The 25,163-nt window shown below is 31.6% G+C and overlaps 3 protein-coding genes across 5 annotated transcripts; 2 read left to right on the forward strand and 1 right to left on the reverse strand.

Moving 5' to 3' along the window:
- Positions 1-228: 228 nt before the first annotated feature.
- Positions 229-1,624, forward strand: LOC108459730 (UDP-glucose 4-epimerase 2-like). Its single transcript, XM_017759133.2, has one exon. It carries the CDS (start codon positions 310-312, stop codon positions 1,348-1,350), a length of 1,041 nt encoding a protein of 346 aa, XP_017614622.1. The 5' UTR covers positions 229-309; the 3' UTR covers positions 1,351-1,624.
- An 821-nt stretch (positions 1,625-2,445) lies between these two features.
- Positions 2,446-11,147, forward strand: LOC108460387 (3-phosphoinositide-dependent protein kinase 2-like). The gene is made up of 11 exons (XM_017759868.2): positions 2,446-2,895; positions 6,593-6,773; positions 6,928-6,980; positions 7,340-7,441; positions 7,544-7,652; positions 7,758-7,836; positions 8,097-8,262; positions 9,995-10,129; positions 10,216-10,346; positions 10,502-10,724; positions 10,818-11,147. Exons 1-11 carry the CDS (start codon positions 2,701-2,703, stop codon positions 10,899-10,901), a joined length of 1,458 nt encoding a protein of 485 aa, XP_017615357.1. The 5' UTR covers positions 2,446-2,700; the 3' UTR covers positions 10,902-11,147.
- A 3,825-nt stretch (positions 11,148-14,972) lies between these two features.
- LOC108460386 (protein PSK SIMULATOR 1-like) lies at positions 14,973-24,710 on the reverse strand. 3 transcript variants are annotated; one of them, XR_008281568.1, is made up of 3 exons: positions 24,556-24,710; positions 16,001-17,958; positions 14,973-15,725 (listed from the first exon to the last, which is right to left on the reverse strand). XR_008281568.1 is itself a non-coding variant. In XM_053026921.1 (2 exons), the coding sequence occupies exons 1-2, from the start codon at positions 24,587-24,589 to the stop codon at positions 16,184-16,186; spliced, it is 1,809 nt and encodes a 602-aa protein (XP_052882881.1). In that variant the 5' UTR covers positions 24,590-24,710; the 3' UTR covers positions 15,848-16,183. The 3 variants fall into 3 exon arrangements, 2 of the variants coding, with proteins under 2 accessions (XP_052882881.1, XP_017615356.1); XM_053026921.1 differs by lacking the exon at positions 14,973-15,725 and having other exon boundaries at positions 15,848-17,958; XM_017759867.2 differs by lacking the exons at positions 14,973-15,725; positions 24,556-24,710 and adding an exon at positions 18,489-18,721 and having other exon boundaries at positions 15,848-17,958.
- Between the last annotated feature and the right edge of the window lie 453 nt (positions 24,711-25,163).

Raw genomic sequence — 25,163 nt, forward strand, 5'->3', positions numbered from 1 at the left:
ATAATAAAATATAATCTGATTTATAGTAGACAATCATCCAGGTAGCTACACCTGCAAACTGTTTCTCAAGGTTTGACTACATATACATGTCTCTATCCAAAAGCACTATCTCCAATTGTGGCCCTCTGAAACTTCAACATCTGCCAAAATAGTCAGCACAAAATCCTGTCCTAACATAATCTTTTTAAACCAAATACTGTGTATGTAACAAGTATTTTGACTAGTAACATATTCTATCATATCCTCACCGAATAAAGTTATAAAACCAAGCGTGATTCTCTTTTCAAGTCATTGAGACAGAAAGTGGCTATGGCAAAGAACATTTTGGTGACTGGTGGTGCTGGTTTTATTGGAAGCCACACTGTGCTAGAGCTACTACTGGGAGGCTACAATGCAGTGGTGGTGGACAATCTCAACAATTCCTCTGACGTTGCCATCACGAGAGTCAAAGAACTCGCCGGCCAGTATGGCAACAACCTTTATTTTCACCAGGTTGACCTTCGAGACAAACCTGCGCTGCAAAATGTATTCACGGAAAGAAAAATCGATGCTGTCATACACTTTGCTGGATTGAAAGCCGTAGGTGAAAGCATGAAGAAACCATTGATGTATTACAGCAACAATATCGTTGGTGCAATCACGTTGTTGGAAGTAATGGAAGCCTATGGATGCAAAAATCTAGTATTTTCATCATCAGCTGCCGTCTACGGTTGGCCAAAGGAGGTTCCATGTAGAGAAGAGTTCCCTGTGTCTGCTATCAATCCTTATGGAAGAACCAAGCCTATAATTGAAGAGATTTGTAGGGACATACAACATGCAGACCCAGAGTGGAAGATCATATTGCTGAGATACTTTAACCCTGTTGGTGCACATCAAAGTGGCTATATCGGAGAACATCCCCGTGGAACTCCAAACAATCTCATGCCTTACATGCAGCAAGTTGCGGTTGGGAAACGACCTGCCTTGACTATCTTCGGGAACGATTATTCCACCAAAGATGGCACTTGCGTACGTGATTTTATCCATGTTGTTGACTTAGCACAAGGTCATATCGCCGCACTGCGAAAACTATCTGATCCGAAACTAGCCTGTGAAGTGTACAACTTGGGAAGTGGGAAAGGAACGTCAGTTTTGGAGATGGTTGCTGCATTTGAAAAGGCATGTGGGAAGAAAATTCCTCTTGTTATTGCTGCCAGGCGACCCGGTGATGCTGAAATACTTTATGCTTCTACTGAAAAGGCAGAGCGTGAGTTGAATTGGAAAGCCAAATATAGCATTGAGGACATGTGCAGGGATCAATGGAACTGGGCCAACAACAACCCTAATGGTTACCAATCTCCAGAGAAATAAGCCCACAACATTACATGCTTAAATTCACGCAACTTCTAGGAGTCTGCAGCGACATCAATTTTAATATACCAATAGTATGTTTGTTCTGCCCAGCGATGATGGTCGAAAGACTATGCTTCTTTCTTTCAAAGGCTTCTTATCTATTAACTAAACATAAAATCGCACCATATATGTTTGGTGTTATGTCATGATCTCAGTTGAAAAGTCTTATGCTTGCTGTGTATAAATATAGAAATAAATGACTAACAACTCAACATTCCCAAATCATATACAACATTTGCAGAATTGCTCATAGTGTTACTCAAGGTGTTGCATCACTCTATCTATGCAACACTTACACTCAACACATTCAATGTTCTAACAATTTTCTTCTTTTTGACATTTTTTACCTAGCAAATACTCACCTAATACCCTAAGTATATAAAATGATAAGAAAACTAGATTTTAGTCTAGTTGCATTATCAATAATCATCAAGCAACATTAATCTTGAGCATATATAGTAGCAGAGTATTAGAGCATTTGGGCATTTGGGCAAGATAAGAATGATTCCTTGAACCTTTGTACCAATGAGCCCTTAGATAGAGCAGACACCCTACCCTAGATGGTATAGGACTAGAATGTTGGTATAACAACAAATATATATTATCAAAAGAAAAATAAATTTTTCATAAAAAATCTCTTCATCTCTGAATCATATGGTCGGAAGTTCGTTCCCATCCATAGAAATTGAATCCATTTTATGACCAACCGTTTATTTCTTAAAAGAGCATATATAACGAGGAGATCACGACAATTGATGATGAATATTCTAATTTTGAAAAAATAAAATAATAATAATAATTTCACAATTCAAATAAAAATATGATCGCGTGTCACATTAAAAAATAGAATCCCTAATAAAATTATCAAATTATTTCTATTCTATTTTTAGTTTTATAATTAAATTATGAAATCAAATTTTAAAATAAATAATTCACAAAAATTAATCACATATTTAAAAATTTGAAAGAAAAAAATTCTCACCCTCCCAATTTTTGCGGCATGACTGACAGTTGCCAAACAAGAACTAATAATAATTTATGCAAAATAAGCAAATATGCGTCGAAAACAGAGAAGTTGAGAGGGGATTGAATTCGAGGCGGCTCCACTTTGTTCAATCCCCATTCCTATCTTCTCCTCCATCACATTTCTTATTTCTTCTTTTCTTTTATTTTTCCTGTTTTTAAATTTCTAATCCAATTCTTTCTTTTTAGGGTATTTGAATTCCATTAAAGCTCATCATCCCTCATCTTCTAGGACAGATTTTTTTCTAATATTATTATTAATAATAAACGAGATTGGAAAGAGATATGTCGGAAATGGAGAAGAATGTTGATTGGATGATTCATAATGATGATAATAGTTCTAATGATTCGTCCCCTGATGGTGGTGCTTCCCACGATATTCTGGGATCTAAAAATTTTGCATTTAGAGCTCCTCAGGAGAATTTCTGTATCCAGGATTTTGATTTGGGTAAAATATATGGTGTTGGTTCTTATTCAAAGGTTAGTCTTATATATCTTGGATTTCTTAGTTTGATTATATATATATATATGCATTCTAGCTTTTTTAGTTTGATGGGTTGTGTTAATTTGTGATGAATTATGCTTTTTAGGTAAATTTTAGCTACCATTATCAAATTATCAAACTACCCTTAAAACATAAATTTATTATTTAAGTCTTTAAATTTTTTAAAAATTTTAATCTGATAAAGATAAAATTATATTTTAACCTCTCTAAAATTATAAAAATTTGGTATCTAATTTGTGATATAATATGCTTAAATGGAATGAAATAAATCTGCATAGTTTTGTAAGGAGAGGATTTATTAGAATAAATTTTATTTGATTGGTGTGTTTATTAAAAATATTAGAAAATTTCAAAATTTGTGAACATTTTAATATCTTATTTTTTGATAAATTATCTCGATAATCACTTTAAATAGGAGTTGTTCCTCTTTTGATCACCCCCAAAAAAATTGATCAAATTGGTTATTCTATCATTAAATATTAATGGAATGCTAACTATTCATTTCCTATTTTGGTCACTCTAAATAGAAACCGTTTCTATTTTGGTCATTCTAAAATTAGGATAAACTATCTCATTAGTCACTCTAAATAGAAATCGTTGCTATTTTGGTCATCTAAAAAATTACATGGAAATGTACAATTAATCTTCCGTTACCATTTTAACAATTGTGTGGTCAATTTGATCAATTTTTTTTGAGTGACCAATTAACGAAAAATAATTTTAGGGTGACTAAAATAAAAATATTCTTATTTAAAGTGGCTAACAAGATTGTTTACTTTTTTTCTTTTTCAAATTTCAACTCTACACATGGTTTTTAAAATTTCTGGATATTTTATTTTATTGAGCACACATGGTCCTACTATAATATAAAACTTAAAGGTTAACAGAATAAAAAGCCCTTAAATTATTATATCTTTGTTTAAACAAGCTCTTATACTATTTTGTAGTTTAATAAACTCTTAACCTATAATTTTATCTATGAAAACTCTTGATTTTAATATTAAAGTACAAAAATTAATTTGCATTGTATATTGATGTAAATTTGATGAGAATAGTTTATTAAATAAAAATAAAATAATATTTTTAAAAGTAAAACAAAGTAATATTTTAAAATTTCTTGAAAGTACTTATATACGTAACAAACAGACCAGATCATGGGCCAGGTTGGGCCAATACAAAATTTTAGGTTTGTTTTCTAGGTCCGAGCCCGACTCTGCCTGAAAAATAAGTTTAAAATTTTGTTCAAGTCTAACCCAAATAAAAAAAAAACTAAACTCGAGCCTGACTTGTACTAAAAAATTTTATATTATTTTTTATATAATACATCAAATACACTAAAAAGATTAAAACAAATCTTTCTCAACAAATTGAAAATACATTAAAAAAAAGTCTTTATACTCAAATAATACTAAGGTAGTTGCAACTTAACAAGTAAATGTCTCTAAAATAATAGCTAAATAAATAATAAAACAAGAGTTATACAATATTCAAACAACAATAACAAATAATAGAAATATAATAGCAAAATGGTAGCAAAACAAAATTAAAATGACAACAAAACAATAGTGAAAAAATTTTAGGCAAATTCGAGCTGAGCTTGGGCCAAAAAATCTTACCCAAGACCCGACCTATTTAGAAAACGAACCTTATTTTTTGTTCAAACTCATTTTTCGGGTCTATATTTTTGTTCAAGCCCTCCCACTTTTCGGGCGGACCTTCGAGTCTAAGCGGGTGGGCTGACCCATGATTAGGTCTAGTAAGAAACTTAATCATACTTTTGAAAATTTTGATTATCTCTTTATATTTTATGTTGATATAAAAAATGCATGCATCGATAGGAAATTAAAATAAGAGCCTGAATTTAAAATAATTTTACTTTAATATTAAAATAAAGGGCTTTTATGGATAAAACTCATAGGTTATGAGCTTATTTAACAACAAAAATAGTTTAAGTGATTGTTTAAATAAAATGTAGTAATTTAAGGACTTTTTAATATATTAGCTAAAATTAAACTTCAAAAACCATTTTTATTTAATTTTAATATATAACTTTTAAAAATTATTTTATTAAAATATTAATCTAATGATATCATTATTGAAATTATCTTTTTATAATTATTTTTTAATTCGTAAAATTTTAATAACTTAAATTTTTTCGAAAATAATTATTTAACTGAAAAAATAAAAATATTTAAAAATTTAAAATTATTCATCCCACACCTCTAAAATTTTGGTGCAAATCAAAGAAAAATAAAATGGAATACTATTATGATGTTTTGATAGGCTATTGTTTGGTAGGAAGGAAGAATGGAAAATCTCTGACTTCATGGTTGGTTGGGGGAATGGAATAGTATTCCCCTCTTCTTCATTGAATGATAAATTATTTCTCTGTTTGGATGAATGTAATACTCATTCAATTGAATGACCTTTACATCCTTATTTCTTGTTTTCCCGTAATAGTGATTCTTTGGTGATGCTAAAGAATGACTATTCCATGCAACCTTGAATAACAAAAAATTAATTTTAGATTAGTCTTTTAAAACTTGAATTCAAAAATATAAAATAAAATATTTTAATATAATTTAATACAAAATAATTATATTAACAATGTTATTAAATTATATTTAATAATAATCCTTTTAAAATTTAATAATAATAACAATAATTATTTACCTAGAAAATTTGTGTTAAAAGTATTCTCTTCATTTCTATTTTTTTTCTTATACTAGTACAACATTATTCTAAGAATTCTATTACAATTCTATTACATTTTATTTAACTAAACAGTTGAATTACTGATTATAACTCTATTTCATTACAACGAACCAAACGTAGTGTTAGGGTCTAATCGGAGAATCATAACAACTTTGGATTGGATTATAGACATTTCATATTGGTCCAACTTATAATAGCCATACCCAGCAAAGCACTAATGGTCAACTTGACATGCCTTACCAACTGCTTTCCTTTTTAACTTATGATTATCTCTTTTGCCCTTTTCGCTAGTTTCTTTTTCCACCATCTCAGAATCTAAATTACTTATTGACAGAAAATAAAAATAAAAAAATCTTGTACTTTTGTTCCAAGTTCTGATAATTTGAGACTGAAGTAAACTTATTTCCTTTATTTGAGCACTACCATTGCATAAGAGTGATAAGGAATAATCCAAACATAACAAACTTATATGTTTATGTTTTGTGCTTCTCCTTTACAAGCATCAAATGCAATTTCTGTTCTTAAGATAACAAAATTTGTATGGTGATGGTGATTGCTTGGTATGTTAGTTTGTGAAGAATATATATATATACATAAATTTGGTATCAAAATTTGTATATTTGTATACATAAATTTTAATTTTAATGTAATTGTATATTTGGAACTTTTGTTTTGGTTCAATCATAAACATTTAAGTGATGGGCAAATATAATTATTTGTATATGCTATATGTAAATGCAAAATGTTGATATGTAACAATGTTAATGGCATGTGAAAATTAAATCAAGATCATAGTTTTATTCTTACTGGATCGAAATTCATATGTAGTTTTGAAATTTATACCGGATGATAATATTTTTCAAGATTTTATACTAAATACTTATGGAATATTTACTCCATGTTTACTCGTCATTTTCATTGGTATTGTTCTGAATATCATATTAATGTTGCTATCAGGTTGTGAAGGCAAAGAAGAAGGATACAGGAATAGTGTATGCTTTGAAGATCATGGACAAAAAGTTCATCACCAAGGAAAATAAAACAGCTTACGTAAAATTGGAACGTATCGTGCTTGACCAACTGGACCATCCTGGTATTATGCGACTCTATTTTACATTTCAAGATAATTTCTCACTATGTAAGTATTCTTGGTTGTATCTTTAATTTGTATCATGTGCATACTTGTTTACTTAATTAGTTATTACACCAAATTTTTTTCCATTAGTTAATTCTTGTCACTTCATTCAGTTTTGCTTTTTGCTTGACGCTGTTTTCTTTGTTATATTCTGAAGACATGGCACTTGAACCCTGTGAAGGTGGAGAACTTTTTGACCAAATAAACAGAGTAAGTTACTCTTAGACGTGATCCTATCTAGTTATGGAAAATTCATGCATTGTTTCACTTTTTTTCTTCTAGCATGTCATTGAATTGGTTCCTCCATGAATTATCGTGAATCTAGTGATTTTTTATTCCTATTTTCCTGTCAAATTCATGACAATCTGGGATAGTCATGCATACTTTATCTTTGATAAATATTTCTAATAAAAGTAATTCACTTTTAGACCCTTTTTGCAATTCATCGAGTAATGTTGTCAACCTTTTATAATAGTGAGTGCCAGAATTTCTTGAGTTGTGATTTTAGCATTTTCTCCTATCTATACTGGTTTATTTGTGGTTCAATATCAATCATATATTTTGTGTAGAAAGGTCGGTTACCGGAGGATGAAGCTCGGTTCTATGCTGCAGAGGTTGTAGATGCTCTTGAATATATACACAGCATGGGATTGATACATAGAGATATTAAGGTATTTTTCAAGCATGCATGTTTTCTTCCAGTGTTGTTATCAGTTCATGCATACTATGTTACATCAACATTGGTAAAATTCTAAATCATTGTTGCACGGCAGCCGGAGAACTTGCTTCTTACTAAAGATGGGCATATCAAGATTGCTGACTTTGGCAGTGTAAAGCCCATGCAGGATACCCGAATAACAGTCCTTCCTAATGCATCCTCAGGTGAAAAGAAAAAAAAAAAAAGGGGAGATGATTTTATCACTCCCCCTAAAGAAAAAGGAAAAGAAAAATTTGTAAGGCTAACATTGTTTGTGATACCCATTACAGATGATAAGGCCTGCACGTTTGTGGGGACAGCCGCTTATGTTCCTCCTGAAGTCTTGAACTCTTCTCCAGCAACATTTGGGTAACAGACCTTCAATCTCATCATTAGTTTGTTTCATTATCTAGATTAAAATTGTCAAACTTGAAATGGAATCTTAAGCTTTTTACAACTAATTTCTTGATTTTTTTTCTTTAATCCCCCTTTAAAAAAAATCCTTATCACTTGGTTTTCCGGATAATGAAAGTATAGAATCTTGTAATTAGCTTGGTTATTTTCCTTGATCTTGTTCATCTATTCTTCCTAGGGTAATACAATTTTCTCTTTTGATCATACTCAAACAGAATTGACCTCTGGGCACTCGGCTGCATCTTGTACCAAATGCTTTCAGGGACTTCTCCCTTTAAAGATACAAGTGAATGGCTTATATTTCAAAGAATTATAGCCAGAGATATAAGATTGCCAGATTATTTTTCTGAAGAAGCCAGAGACCTCATTGAAAAGCTATTGGTAAGATTTACGTTTACGCATGTTGTATTTGGTTTCTAATCTTCACAAAACTTGTTTGCTTAAGACTTTTTATAGATCCTTTTAGTTCTTCTGTTAAGTGTTGTTTCTAGAAATTTATGATGAAAAAGAAAATTACTGAAATTTGCAGCTTTGTAACTAACATACATTTGGTCAATCTAATTTGTTATTTTTTAGCCAAGTTTCTTGAGTTAAGTGTTGTATGAATCAGATTGGCCAACCGAATCGATTGGATTAAGAATCAGCGGGTTCTAAATGGTGGGAGGTATAAAATTGGTTGACCCATGAATCAGTATGGACCAGTTAAAACTAATAATTAAATTAGTTTTTATTTTGTTAATTTAAAAAAAATTAAACAATTTATTTGCTTTAAACCAATTAGATCAGGGATCGATAGTTTGATCAATTCAAACATCAATTCGATTCTAAAAATATTTATTGAACACTCAAAAACTGCAAAGAGTTTTTTGATACAATAATAGGACAATGAGGATAACATGGTTTAAACTAGATATGATAGTGGAGCAGGGTAGGAGAGGATATTGTTAAATCCACTTTCGCTAGCTCCACAATTGGCATGCTCTATTCCACGACCCGCCTCGCTTCATTATAGATGTATAATCTTGAAAATCATTACCATTTCTATAGATATTAGATACATTCATCTTCGTCCCATTTCAATTAAATTTCTGCTACTTATCTTCAATATTTCAATCTTTTTAAAGTCAAGAAATATTCAAAACATAATTCTTCAAAAAAATTTAAAACATAAAATATATTATTTTTTCCACATTAAGTTATTACAAAATTACCCTTTTAATAGTTTATATATACAATCATACAGTTTTAATTTTATATAGTGGGATGGATCGGGGTGGGATAAGCAATTACAGTAACCGTTTTATACCCATTATCCAAAAGAAAAAATTCGCCCCACCCCACATCCATTTTTCAATAAAAAAATCCGCTTTATTCTAAGTGAACCGGTTCAAAATCCATCAATTTAAACCTACACCAAACATATGTCTGATAAGAGTTCTAATTACTGCTCCATACAAGTCAAGACAAAACTACAAAGATTTTGAATATATGGATTATAGGCACCAATTGGGGATGAAAGTTGTTGAGGGAGGAGGTCGCTTTTTAGGTAGGTCCTAAACTCTTAATGGATGTATTTTTCACAAGGTATCTATACTTGATTTTGATTTTAGCTTCGAGTTTTTATCTCCCACTTTAGAGGAATGAAACATTTGATGGATGTGTTTGAGTCTATTATTTGCTGGCATGTCGCTAATTGAGTTGCTATGAAGCTAATCGTATGTTTACTCCCACCTCTCTGCAACTATTTTGGCTTTTCTTGGTTCTTATTTAGACTTTGTGAATGTTTTTTTCCCCTTATCTCCCATGTGGTAACTTACATGTTTCCTGCAAACAAAGGTTTTCCCCTTGTTTCTGAAGTAATATCTTTATTTATAAGGAAACATGCAAATAGATTTTATCCTATGGTATTCTTTCCAATTTCCTATAAAGAATTTTAGTTCATAGAACTTGAAAGTTACTTTGCTTATTCATTTTTTGAAGAATAATATAAGAACTAAGGTTATATAGGAAATGATATTCTTAAGGTGGAGAGGAGACGGTCAATCCTAATTAAGAATTGTGAGTTTGAATATGGATCCTTCACTTTGTCACTTTGTATGCAACTGTGGTGCAGGATCTAGATCCCAGTAGACGACCAGGTGCTGGAGCTGATGGTTATGCCGCACTGAAAGCGCATCCTTTCTTTAGGAGAATTGAATGGAGTAATTTAAGAACACAAACTCCTCCTGAGCTTGTTTTAGAGACAGGGGTAAGATGTCACAAGCACAAGCTTTCACTCATTATATATGATGGAGTTTTTGCATCAGAGTTGTAAAATAGTATTACTATTTTCAGGGTGGATCAAGTGAAGGTGATGATCATGGTGATTCATCAGGGAATCCTACCCCCACTGGAAATGGTTCAGCCAGACAGAATGATGGCAGTATAACTAGACTTACTTCAATTGAATCCTTCGATTCAAGATGGTATTTCTCAATCTCTCTTGTTTGCATCAACATCACTTTTGCTTGCAGTAAGCTTGTCCATTATTGTATCTGTAGTGAACCATTCATTTTCTAGGATACAGTAGTTTTGCATGCAAATTTTCGTAATCTAACATGTATTTGCATGATTTAAACAGGCAACAATTTTTGGAACCAGGAGAATCTGTTCTTATGATCTCAATGGTAAAAAAAGTACAAAAGTTAACAAGCAAGAAGGTTCAGCTTATCCTTACCAACAAGCCAAAATTGATATATGTTGATCCTGCAAAATTATTGGTGAAAGCAAACATTATTTGGTCCAACAATTCTGATGACCTCAGCATCCAAGTCTCAAGTCCATCACACTTCAAGCTTTGCACAGTAAGACTCTTAGCTTCTCCTAGTAGGATGGAAATCAATCCTCTCAACTCCATTTAAACTTGCTCTTTCTGATCTATATATTTGGTGTTGTAGCCAAAAAAGGTATTTTGTTTTGAGGATGCAAAACAAAGAGCATACCAGTGGAAAATTGCAATAGAGGGCCTTCAAAGCCGGTGAAGTGAGCTGTCTCCCGGTGCAGGCTTCTGCTGCTTCATATTAAGCTTTCACCCCCACTTCTTCCAATTCTTGCATCCAATGAATGAACAATCTGAAATGCAGTTTTAAGGGGGGAATAAGGGTGAAGGTTTTTTGTTGTTAATTACTTGTTTATGTATTGAAACTTATAAATAGATTCAATAATGGAAAAAATATTTCATTAGTTATATCCCAATGTATGGTAGGAATGAAACGTGTTACTAGAGAGTTAACATGGCAAACACCTTTTATTTATTTTAGAAATTTTAAACTTAGAAAACATTTTGTAAAATTATAAAAAATATTTAAATTCTATACAAATAAGTTTTATGCTTTTTCAAAACAAAGTTATGCCCATTTGAAAGAAAAGAACTAAGTAATTTGCTAGGAATGTTAATTTGTTAAAGGTTACACAAATTTATAAGGGATTTTTAAGAAATTAAATAATACCATTATTAAGTTGCAGCCCAACCGGCCAAAGCTCATGCCTAGGCAATACTGGAGTTGATATTTTTGTGCTAAGGAGTCGCTAGGCGGCAGTGTAGTTAATACTAATATTGCTGCCTAGGTGATATAAGTTGTCGCTCAGGCGGTACCGTAACCATTCATAACTTCATACTTCCATAAAAATTGTCATATTATTTCAATGTTTTTCGAAACACTATAAATCAATTTCTAAGCTCATTTAAAACGCAAAAATATATGGTATACTTGCATATGAAATGAAGGGGTCTTTAGACCCTTCATATTCACGTATCTCATTTTCAATACTCATTTCATATTTTTATAATCGCATACATTTATTTGTGTATATTCGCATACTCCTTACAACACTTAACCATACAAATAGTCACTTATCATTTCACAATGTGACATTAACATTTCATATTTTCAATCCGAGAGTTTGTACTTTCATGTACTCAAATTCAATAAGAAATTTTTCTATATTAACGAGATGTTATAAATGAATTCACTTATGTTTACATCTCAATATAGTTTTTCATAAAAGCTCTATAAGCACCCAACCAAATTTACCATAACATAATCCTTAGATATTTTATAACATATCTCACTAACCAAATTCTTGTTATCACACAAGTTTATGCTTTAGTTTCTCCACTCTCTCTTTTATTCTCAAATCATTCATTTTAATTTCATATGACCATGCCATTCATTGTCACATTACTATCAAAATACATAAATTCTCAATAACAATATTTTGGCCCAAGTTTATGTCACATTTATACTCATCACTATTTTCATGTTTGTTAAACTATTTCTTTTACTTATTAACATTACATATTTAATCTCGTACTAACATTCGCCATTCAAATTCTAGGATTTTACCCATTTAAACTCAGCACGGTAAGGATGATTCTTTGAAACTTACCTTCCTTTGTACGAGTCAAGCCACCGAAATCTTTTATTTTACCGATCCAAAGCTCCTCTTTTCATACTCAAGCTTTACCACAATCAACAACTCATCTTCTCCAACATGTAACACCCATAATTATGTTCATGTAAAGCTCATCCATTATAACCTTAAAGGTAAACTATAAAAATAGTCACTTTTGTTTGTTTCAGGTTACATTTTAGTCATTTATATTTGAAATGTTAGGTTTTAGTCACTTATGTTATTATTTTGTTACGAAATGATCACTCTTCCGTTAAGTTCCGTTTTCTCCCTAACGGTAATCCTACGTGGCAGTCCAACTAGATTTTAAGTGCCAATTTAGATTTTTTAATGGGATGAGAATAGATTTTTTATTAAATAAATTTAATTAATTAAAATTTTAAACCCTAAATCTTAGTTAAAAAACCGTTCATCTCCTCTTTTTTTTAGTTTTCTTTTTCAATTGACTAAAAAAGCTATTATCATCAAAAAATTTTATTCACATACGAAAACAAAAGAGGATTCAATGGAGGGTCCAAGTATGTCTTCTTCACCGACAAATTTATGTTCTAAAATTTAAACTGAAGTGGTTGTCGACAAATAAGAAGATGGTAATCATTTTTGTTCCTAATCATTGTATTTTTCAATTCTTCACATTCCTGAATAATTAGTTTCTCAATCAGATTTTTTTATCTGAATCGGCTTGTTTGTTCACAATCCCTTTGTGGGTATCCTTTTTTTCTGATTTGAAATTCTTTTTGTTGTTAATATTCATATTAAGAATTTTAATTTAGGGTTTTCATTAAACAATAAAAAATCCAATCTTTTTTTTTCAGTATTGAATAAAAGAGATAGAGGAATGCAAAGAAGACATATCTGAACCCTCCATTGAATCCATCTTTATGAAGTAGTCAATTTGATATCAACTATTTTGATCTTAATAATAGTTTTTCCAATCAAATGAAAAAAAACCATTGAAAAAAAGAAGAGACTGAAGAAAAATTAAAAAATTAAAAAGAGGAGATGAACATATTTTTTAGTTAAGGTTTAGGTTTAAAAATTTTAATTAATTAAAATTTTTAATTAAAAATCTATTTTCATCCTATTTAAAAATCCAAGTTGGCATCTAAAATCTAGTTGGACTGCCACGTAGGATTACCGTTAGAGAGATAACAAAACTTAACGGTAGAGTGATCACTTCGTAATAAAATAGTAACATAAGTGACTAAAACGTAACATTTCAAACATAAGTAACTAAAATGTAACTTGAGGCAAACAAAAGTGATTATTTTAATAGTTTACCCTAACCTTAAATAATCATACTAAAGATAACAAAAATCATATTTTTTTACCTCATTGTTCACTTACTCTAGCTCAAGCTTTCTATTTCTAACTCATGAAAACCCATACTTTCAATAATGAAGATGGTGGACAGTGGACACTAGCTTGAAAATGTGTTTTATTCAAGGTTTTTACAGGAAAATAACTTGGGTTATATAAATTTTGGTGAGATTAGTGAGAAAAGATTAATAAATGAGAAAAGATACTCCCTCTTTTCAAGAGAGGACGGCACAAAGAGGGTTTTTAATCAAAATAATATAAAATTAATTATAAAAATAAGACAGGTTGTAAATTAATTAAGGTTGTAAATTAATTAAGAAAATTGAGTGTTTGCAACAATAATATTGGGTGCTGCCACCAGCTGTAAAAATAATATTTTAATAAAAATAACTTTTTAAATTTATAGAAAAAGTTATATTATTTATAAAAAATGTAATGAAATTTTGAGACAATTTATAAAACTTTTTTTATAAAAGTTATATATTATAAATTTTATATATTTTTTACTTAATTTATGAATTATAAAAAAGATATAACTTAACATAGTCTTTCTCCAAATTAAGTTTATATAAATTTTATAATTAAATCTATAGACTATTTGGACAATGAACACAAATATTATAAGGTCGATGCTAACTATGCAAATAAAAAATGTTTTCTTGTATGATATGATAAACTATGATACCATTTGAAAAAATCGTGCCAAACCCAAGCAGCATAGACAGCTTGCAAACTTTTTAATTCGAGACATTTAAGACTTCAAAATGTGGTAGAGAAGATTTTTTTTTAAAAATATTTCCCATATAAACAACATTACCTTAGTATAGCATAAAAAAAAAAATTGAATTGTGCTAGCATAGTGCATTTTTCATAACTTCAATTAAGAACTGAGATGATTCGTACTTCGTAAAGTACATGTAAGAATGAGATATTGAAATTTTTAATTATGTAGATTCAAATTCAGATGATGATGAACTCAATCAAGGATTAACAAATGATGATAAGGAATATGTTAAATGTTAAAAGAAAGAATAACCCACCAATACGCACTAAAACAATTAGATAAAATTACATATAATGTTTATTTTTCTTACTATGTTTATTAGTAATCGTGATATCAGCTACTTTTTTAAACTAACCTAATGCATATAATGATTTGATTTTATTTTTATTACTTGCTAAGAACTTATTTTTATCATACTAATAATTTTATAGTAATTAATACTTTTTAAAATATAAATTATATAATTGTATAATTACAATTTATACTATCAATATGATATAGGGAATCAATTATGATGTAATTCCACTCTCTAAGCTTTCATTTAACATTCTATTCTCCAATTACTGCATATATTAAGAACTAAAAAGAAAAAGCAGGCAATTCAAGCTGTCATGCTTATTCTTTTCAATTTTTTCGAACATAAACAAGCTCCAAATTATTAAAGATGTCAAAACACAAATAAAATACTATTTACCCTGGCTAATAATGTTTAAAATGTCGTGTTTTTTCATCTTAAATGCACAAATAACCTCAGCTCTAATGACCAACTGATATCTAGGAAAAACAATACATGATAAAGGGCAAGGGGTAAAACGAATGGCAATAGATGACAACATCAACAGGAGCTTTCCAGCCTCAAAGAATATAATAATGCCACCCTCTCTAAGTTAATCTCTTCTTAAAGCAATACAAATCACACTATTCGTAAACCAGATGTTCATCAGCTATATTTACTCAGACTTGAGTGTATGCGTCCAACACGAATATGGTCTGATTTTTTTCAGTTTTCCATGTATTCAGGGGATCTTTGGAGATCTTATCTTTATATCAATGTGTCAGATATGAGTGTTAGACATGGTACTTTAACAAAATTGACGTCTGTCCATTCACTAAGAACTCTTCACCAAACATTATATTCAGTGAAATATACCATGTGAGATCATTTACGAAAACAATTCAAACCTTTCTGTGATTTCATTGCGGGCAACTCCGTAAGGTGATAGCCTGTCTGTCAGAAGGTTATTTTCAAGCTCAGATTCTGGCCATGCAACCTGATTTACATCTGCTTCTGTTATCAAGGAATGCAAAACTCCATACGGTCATGTCAAACATCGGTCAACCAAAAGGTATCCACAACATATAAATCTATGAATAAACCTATATGGTCAACAAAACCAATTGAAAAAGCTATCACTAAAATAATACATACATTACATGGATAACAGCTTAACTTGAAAAGATATTTCATGGAAGATAATAAAGCAACAAGCTTCAAACCTTGGAAAAGATCACAAGCACTTCACCCAGGAATATATATATAAGATTTTAAAGCTCAAACTATACCTCTGACTCACAAAGAATGCTTTATGATGTCTTTCACGGTATGTTGGATAATTCTTTCATCTTCTATCGACGTTGGCAAATAGAATGGAGATAACCCCATTGCCTGCCGAAAATGGGAACTTGCCAACATTCAATCAGATTCCATTCATCTATTGACATACTGCAATAGTGGTCCACTTATTTCTATAGATACAAACATTCATCAAAGTTTCTACTGCTTGCACACTCCTGTAGAGCCTTTGCATTGAGTTCTCTACCAAGTCTCCAAACATAATTCAGACCAACAAGAATCTCGATGATTGCTGCTTCAGTCTTTTCTCGGTTTGCAAAGTAGAGAGTCTGAACCAGAAGCGCATTAGTCCCAGAAACAAAGTTCTGCTGTTCAAAACTCCGCTCAGATTGCCATCTAATCATGTTATGAGCTAGTGGCGCCAACCACTCTAATATTGCAGCCATTGCCTCAGTCCAGTCTTCAGCAAGCTCTGTATCAAAAACTGATGAAGTTAAGCTCTTTGCATATGGTTTTAGCCTTGCCCTCAGTGCAGCTCTCACACTTGCAGGTAACATGTTGTACAGATCATCTCTAGCATCATTACCAATCAAGTGAGGAGATGCTGCTAACTTCTCAATGACAATGATAACATTTGCATAGTGCAGTGCTAAAGCAGAACCCGCAAGAGTTTCAGGCGGAGCATCCAACAACCTGCACTGAGATCTAAACACCAGCGAACTAGTTTGAACAGCATTTCCTTCAGGAGGATTAAGATTTCCGGCTTTGATTCCACTAAGAATTCCTGAATGAATAGCATCATCTGCATCTATAATGCAGCCTTTGAAAGGTCCCACTTGAGTCAATCTATTGCTTTTCAAATGTGGTTTTTTTCCATTAGCAGCGGAAGGGTGGTTGTTAGTCTGCCAAATCTTCTTGCTGATCTTATCCATGCCCAAAAGTTGCCCTGACTTCGCTGTAGACCTCTCAAGTGGACCTGAATGGAAGTTGAAATTTCCATTCTTTCGAGCAAGAGAACCTGATTTTGTAGTTGAGTCACCAAGAGGCCCAGAATGGAAATAATTTGTTTTATTTGGTTTTGAAATCGGGCCTGATTTTGTGCTAAACATTCCAAAGGGGCCAGAAGAAAACCTGGTAAGGCTAGTATTATCAGTGCGATGAACAGAAGATTGCATCAAGGTGGAAACTGATTGGCAGCGATTTATAGAAGCTGCCCTCAAATCTCCATCATCTACATTTTGTTCAATTCCAAAGACATGTTTGATACTAACAAAAACTGTGAATATTGATCTTGTTGTAAGTCGAATTGTATAATCATAAGTCCTACTCCAAAGAGACATCTCCCGAAGATTCTTCACTTCATGCTGCTTCCACATAACCTTCTTCTGAAATTCAAGCAAATTCTCTGGCTCTGCATCACTGGCTTTCATCCTCCTTAGAGTTTGCTCAAGATCCAGGAGCATTTCCATCTCCTGATACAAAGTTGCATTCACTGAAATGTACCGTTCCATCTTCTTCACTTTCTTGTCCATTTTCTTTAAGGAAAATATCCAACAATAAGGGTCAGCCCCAATCTGGACTAACTCAGTGAAAGCAAGTTCAAAACTCTTCAAACCTGGATCACTACATTTCTTTGCAAGCCTAGCCACGGACTTCGCCACATGTGTAACAGTTTCAATCATTTCTACACATATCAAGTGTCCAATGTAACCTTCATCTTCAGATACCAGCTTCTTAATCCCCACACAAGTCATGATCTCCTCTCTCAACCTACTAACCTGCTTATCACTTAGACGCCGCCATAGATGCACAAGCTTAGACATCAAGCTTGCAACTTCAAATGCTAATACTCCAATTTCAACTCTCTCAGAACCTCCTTCATGCCTCCGCGGAATTTTCCAAAAACTACGAAACCAAGACTCCGCTACCATTTTTTTTACCAAAATGTCTACATAAAAACACAAAATTGAAGACAGAACAGAAAAAGGAAAAAAAGAGCAGGCCACAAGATAAGCATCTCCATTAGATTTTAAAATTCTAAAACAAGCTAAAGATTAACCATTCAAACTAAACCAACAAAGGGAAAAAACTATATAATTTTAAAAATAATCTATCACTAGAAATCATCTTTAAAAAGTAACAAATTTCATCTAAATTGATTTTCCTTTAAAATGTTTTCTTTTTTTCTTATTTTTAAGATTATAAACTCGATAGAATTATCCGATTACCATTTGCAATGAAAAACTCAATTAAGGTATAAGGTGAAAATGCCACAAACAGAGGCTTATCACGATTAACCACTTAACAAAAACTAATAAATTCAAAATCATCCATACTAAACGTAGAAAGAAAATACAATTATTGAATCCAACCATCCAAGCACAGTAACTCAGGATTCCAAACAGAATAAAACCCAAAACCCAGAAAGAAAAACCAACAAAAGTAAAGCAAACAATCATTGGAAAAAGAAAAACTTACTGATCACATGAAATGGCAAAAGGACTCACAGTTCCAACAGCTGAAAATGAAGCAAAATAAATGGGAAATGAAAGGAAACAGAGAAGATAGAGAGGAAAAGAAGTAGCTGGGAAGATGCAGTGAGGACTAGAGGAGCCACATGGGGGTTAACGTATATGTATATGCTTCCCTTCAACTAGTTTTCCTAAAACAAATATAGTATTGGAAAAGACACCAAATACAAAACCGAGCCAACATTAAAGTTTTTATAAAGGTTAAATTCTATAAGAGCTCCCTATCCTATGATTTCTTTTTGTGTATGTTGTCCCATTATTATTTTTTGATCATTTCTAGTCCTTCTACTTTTCCAAATGTGTATTTTCAGTCCACAAATCAATTTCTTTTTGTTAATTTTTTCAAACAATTTGATATGACTTATTTTAAACATGATAAAAATGTCAAAATCAATTAAAAAGTTGGACTCTTGACTGAAAATATACATTTTGGAAACAACTAGAAATAATCAAGGACTAACTCTACAAAATTATATAGTATAAGGATCTTATATAAAATTTCATCTTATAAACACTTAATCATCTTTCCTCTTTTATATATTTAATTTTGTAGTGCTCCCATTACTTTAATTATCTTTTAAAATTAAATCAAATTTTAACTCGACTTATATTATTGTTATTACAATAATTAAAATGACCTGAATTCAGAACATTACAATACATTTTTCTGTAAATATATTATTTTAATTTGTTTCTAATTAAAATTTAAGAACTTTGAAGACTAGTTTAAACACTGTAAATTTTAGGCTTCTCTTATAATCATATTCACAATATAAAATTAAAGTAGTTTTATACACTTTCATAATTATTTATATGATTAATATTTTAACAATTCAATTGTTGAATTTATCAATATGATTATATTTGTCATGCATGTAAATTTTCGAACCAATCTAATATCCCTATCATATCGATTTAAAATATTCTATATAGTAATATATATTCAACTGTTGAATCTTCTTTATATCAATCAAATAGTTAGAAATTTTAAATTTACATCAAATTTAACATAATGGCCTATTATAAATCATAGACCACAAACTGTAATAATTGAATCTTTAAGATATTAATTATATAAATAATTATAAAAACATATAAAACTAATTTAATTTTTACACTTTGTAAATTGATCCCACCCTTATATAGGAATATAGTCTCATTATATGGTGCTTATCTTTTAAATTTATTATTTTTAAATAATTTATTATTATTAGTATTCTTCCACAATTAATACATTTCTTAAATATATATATATATATATTTGCATCAAATTAAAATGCATATTTTACTTAATTAAGGTATGTTATTTTCTTCTTATAATGTTATTATTGTATATTTTATTTAATTGTGCTTTAATTTCCTTTCCATTTCTTAAGCGTAACTTACACACTACTAAATTGTCACACAACCTATGCTATGAAATGATCCCATGTCTTAAAAACAGGATGAACACATTTGGCCAATGGGTCGAATGCTAATATTCGTGTTTATATATAACATTTATAAGAGTTAAGTTAATTGTTTAAGTTTAAAGTTTTCGGATAAAAATATTATGTTAAAAAATATACTTTGATAAAATTATTAAATTTATTTAAAAAATTAACATTAAAAGTCGAAAGTCCCATCCAACTCAATCAATTCTCAATTTTCTATATATTATATATAATATTATGTAATTTATATGCAATGCAATGCAAAGTAAAATATAATATTATAATATAAATATTAAAGAAATATTTTAGATCATTTTCAATTGATTTAGATAACACCCAAATAAATAGGTATTTGACATTTCATACATGTGGCAACAAAGTTAAAAATCGTTAATTTTTTATTCATGTTGGGATAATTTGATAAAAAATTTAAATTTAAAAGTTAAAATGACAGAAAAATTAAATGGATGACTAAAATGATATTTTTATAAAATTAAAGGATTAAAAAGTCATTAAACCATCTCTAAATATAAAATTGTCAAAATATATGTATATAAATATTATTAAAATGTCATTACAATTATCTTGTGGATTAATGTATTTGAATGTAATAATCAATTTTGCACTTATCTTTTCTATTCTAAAATACTTATATTTTAATTGTGAGAGCTTTTTTGTTTTATTTTGTTCTTTCTCATTTTACAGTACCTTGTGTTATAGGAAAGTCTATTATTATTACTGGTGGCTCATGGACAATATTCGGGCATTATTCAAATTTAATCGTGCTTTGGAATGGAGACCAAAACACAAAATTCTTTCATAGACGTACATTGAAAAGGGGGAAGCAAAACATGATTGAGGCCTTGAAAAATGATGGGATCGAGTGGTGTTTTAATAATGAGTTTTTTAAGAAACCATTCAACTAAGCATTTCTCCAAGTTGTATACGGTAGAGGATTATCAAATTGGAGATTTTCCGGCCAAGTGGTGTTTCCCAAGGATTGGATAGGAATTGCTTGAAATGCTTACTTCTAAGATTAGTATGGAAGAAGTAAAAAAATTTATGTTTAGTATGGCCCTCTAAAGCTCTAGGTATTGACAGGTTACTTGCTAAACTTTATCAAGCTAATTGGGATATTATAGGCGGAAGTGTTTTTGAGATGGTTAAGGAAGTATTTAGGGGAGGGGTTTTGCATCCAAGCATCAACAAAACTCTATTGGATAATTAGTGCAGAGACTATTAATCCATTTCGCCTAATTAGCCTTTGTACAATGTTGTATAAGGTTATCACCAAACTAATTGTAATTCGACTTCAACGAGTTATGTAAATTTTGGTGAAGTAGAACCAGTCAAGTTTTATCGCATCAAGGAACATATTAGATAATATAATAGTGGCTCAGGAAGCTATTCACACGATGAAAAATGCGAAGCGTAAGAAGGGTTGGATGGCTGTAAAGCTTGACTTGGAGAAAGCTTATGATTGAGTTTGATGAGATTTTTTACAAGAAACTTTGATTGATGCGGGGATTTTAGGATCTCTTGTGAGAATAATGATGAATTGTGTTTCTTCATCTTTTATGCAATTACTTTGGAATGGTTCTCTCATGGAGTCATTTATCCCGACCAAAGGTGTCCATCAAGGTGATCCATTATCTCCGTACTTGTTTGTTTTGTGTATGAAATGATTGAGACATCTAATCAATGTTTCAATTGAACAAAATTGCTGGGAACCACTTATGCTTTCATGTAGAAGCCCAAAAGTATCTCATTTGTTTTTCATGGATGATTTAATTCTATTTTGTAGGACAGATATAAAAAAAGTTGATTGGCTTAAACAAGTGTTGGATACCTTCTGTCACTTCTTTGGGCATCAAGTTAATTAGCAAAAGACACAAGTTTTTTCTCAACTAATGTAAATGTGGATGAATAGTCAAGGCTTTGTGTTAAACTTGGTTTGACTAAAGTTAGCGATTTGGGTAGATATTTGGGAATACCCTTCTTACATGGTCGAGTTGGAGTTAGTTCATTCCAGTGCATTTTGGATAAAGTTCAAAGTCGTCTTAATGGGTGGAATGTGGAAACTTCGATAAATGTTGGGAGTTTACATTGGTCGGTGTGGGATAAAGGTTCTAAGAGGAAATTCTGTTGGTCCACAGTCAGGGATTGTGAAGCTTATTGGTCTAGGACCAAGTTTACTTGACGTACGACAACCGTTAGTCACCATAGTAGATCTTGTGGGTACGAGCAGCGGAATTAAAAAGCTCAATAACCAAAACTATGGCTTTTGATAGACTTGCATAGAGTCCTACCTACATGGTCAAGATTTGTGGGAAATAGTCACCAGCATTGACACAACTCCTCCACCAAAAGAAAATGTTGAAGCCTTGAGAAATGGAATAAGGCTGGAAAGGCTTTATTTGTATTAAAGACCACATTCGAGGAGGACCTATTGGAGCATATTAATAACGATAAGACACCAAAGACAGCCTGGGAAACTTTGGCGAAATTATTTTCAAAGAAGAATGAAACACGCCTTGAATTCTTGGAAAATGAGCTCTCAAGTATCCTACAGGAGAATTTAACCATGTCTCAGTATATTAAAGTGAAATCTATTTGTTGTGAAATATTTCAACTTGCATCAAAGGAGAAGATGAGTAAGGCAAGAATGAAGAGAATTGTCACTCATGGCCTAAGACTCGAGTACAATAGGCTTATGGCCGCTATAAGGGGATGCCTACTCAACCATCCTTAGTAGAGTTGGAAAATTTGTTGGTTAATTAGGAGGCGTTAGCCAAACGAAGAAAAGGCATTATTCACCAATAAGAAGAAAGGTTGACACAAGAAAGCAAGCTTCATTTATGAGAGAGAAGTAACATTTCAGGGGGAGCTCAACGTGAAAGAGAAGATTATCCCTAACAACATGGAAAGAATGATAGAAGATAAAGTGTTGAATATTTCAATTGTGGCATGAAAGGCCACTTTGCTCAAGAGTGTAGATTCCCTAGGAGGCAGACTTTCCAAGGAAATATAGTCACCATAAAGATGAGAAGAAAAGGTCATGCTGGAGGCATCCATCAGTGAAAAAAAATGTGATGCAAAAGCTGAATTTTCTGTTAGAGTGGATCAAGAAGAGTTGAAAAAAGAGATGGAAGAATCAGCTCTTGCAGCAACCATAGAGTCAAAGATAGACTACAAAGAGGATTTGATCATTGATTCTGGGTGCTCCAATCATATGACCAATGACAAGAAAAGCTACAAGACATGGCTGAGTAAAAAGGAAGGAGAGTGGTGCTGACATCTAACAATTCAAAGTTTTTTATTTCTCATATTGGGAAAACAACACTTCCTAGGTATGGCTCTCAGTAGCTCCAACTTGAAAAGGTCTATCTTATCCCTGGCTTGAAGAAGAATTTGCTATCAGTACCTCAACTGACAGCAGTAAGAAATTATGTGCTCTTTGGGCCTGAATATGTAATTATGTTCCAAAAATCGAAGGTGATTGGTACTCCTATTATGAAAGAAGAAGAATAGAGTCAGTATATATGTTATCTGTAGAGTCGACATGTGGACAATACCCAGAAGAATGAGAGGACTGATCTTTGGCATGAGCGTATTGGACATGTAAGCTACAACAAGCTGAAGGAAATGATGAAGAATAACATATTAAGAGGACTTCCTTAAGTAGAAATTTGAACAGATATAGTTTCTACTAGAAGTCAATTTGGCAAGGCTCAACAATTTCAGTTCAAGGAGTCAAAGCATTAGCCAAAGACACCATTGGAGCTCATACACACTGATGTCTTTGGCCGAGTGAGGCAATCATCACTTGAAAGTATGAAATATATGGTGACATTTATCGATGACTTCTCAAGGTACGTATAGGTTTACTTTATGAAGGAAAAGTCAAATACCTTTATGAAATTCAAGGAGTTTAAGAAGAAGATAGAGAGTGAACTCAATAAGAAAATTTAGTGTTTACATACTGATAATGGAAGAGAATATCTATCTACTAAGTTCACTATCTATCTTGAGAAGCACAAGATCAAATGACAATTAACTTGCCCCAATACTCTACAACAAAATAGAGTGGTGCAGCACAATAATCATCACCTTGCTAAAATTTATCGAAGCATGCTTTATGCCAAGAATGTACTAGGAAGATTCTAGGCAAAGTGTATGAAAACGGCAATCTATGTGATTAATAGAATACCACAAGCAAAGTTGAGATTTGTCTCATCATATAAGATATTATGGAAGATCAAACCAACTATCAGCCATCTCAAGGTATTTAGCTGTGTATGCTACGTTTTCGTGCCAAATCACCTGAGGAGAAAATTTGACAAAAAAGCAATTCGATACATCTTCGTCAGCTACGATGATGCACGAAAAGATTAGAGATGTTATGACCCAACCACTGACAAGTGCCACACTTCAAGAAATGTGGTTATGATTAAGCTTCTTCGTGGTGGTCACCTCAGAAGATCGAACTTCTAGAATCTCATTGCATAGAAGAGGTTCCAAATAAAAATAAAGAAGGTAAAAAGCAAGCATCAGATCTAAGTGAAGAAAGAGAAATCTCACCTTCCAAGGACAAGAGTCTATTGAAGATTGGCATACATCAACCTACATCTGAGGAGCTTCGTCCAAGTCAAACGGAAGTCAAGGAACCTGCACAAAAATTACAAAGATCAACAAGGCCAAGGTAGTCTAACCTAAGGCATGACAACACTGCCCTTGTAGATAAGTCTATACTTATTGAGTCATCTACTTATGAAGAGGCAGCACAAAGCCTTGAGTGGAAAAAAGCTATGGAAAAAGATATTAATGCATTAAAAGAAAACCAAACATGAGACTTAGTGCCAAAGCCAAAAGATGTGAAGCCAATATCCTACAAATGGGTCTACAAGGTAAAGACTCGACCAGATGGCTCAATAGAAAGGTATAAGGCTTGACTTATTGCTTGGGGTTTCTCTCAACAATATAGGCTGGATTATGAAGAAACATTTAGCGTGGTGGTAAAGATCACAAGTGTTCGAGCTTGCTCGCATTGGCCACTAGAAGTCTTGGAGGTTGTCGCAGATGGATGTCAAGAATGCTTTCCTACATGGAGAACTTGACAATGACATCTACATGGAGCAACCAAAAGGTTTCGAGAACAAGATCCATCCCGAATATGTTTATAAATTAAA

The sequence above is a fragment of the Gossypium arboreum genome, chromosome 4 (genome assembly GCF_025698485.1).
Source record: "Gossypium arboreum isolate Shixiya-1 chromosome 4, ASM2569848v2, whole genome shotgun sequence".
In the NCBI taxonomy this organism is placed as follows: domain Eukaryota; kingdom Viridiplantae; phylum Streptophyta; class Magnoliopsida; order Malvales; family Malvaceae; genus Gossypium; species Gossypium arboreum.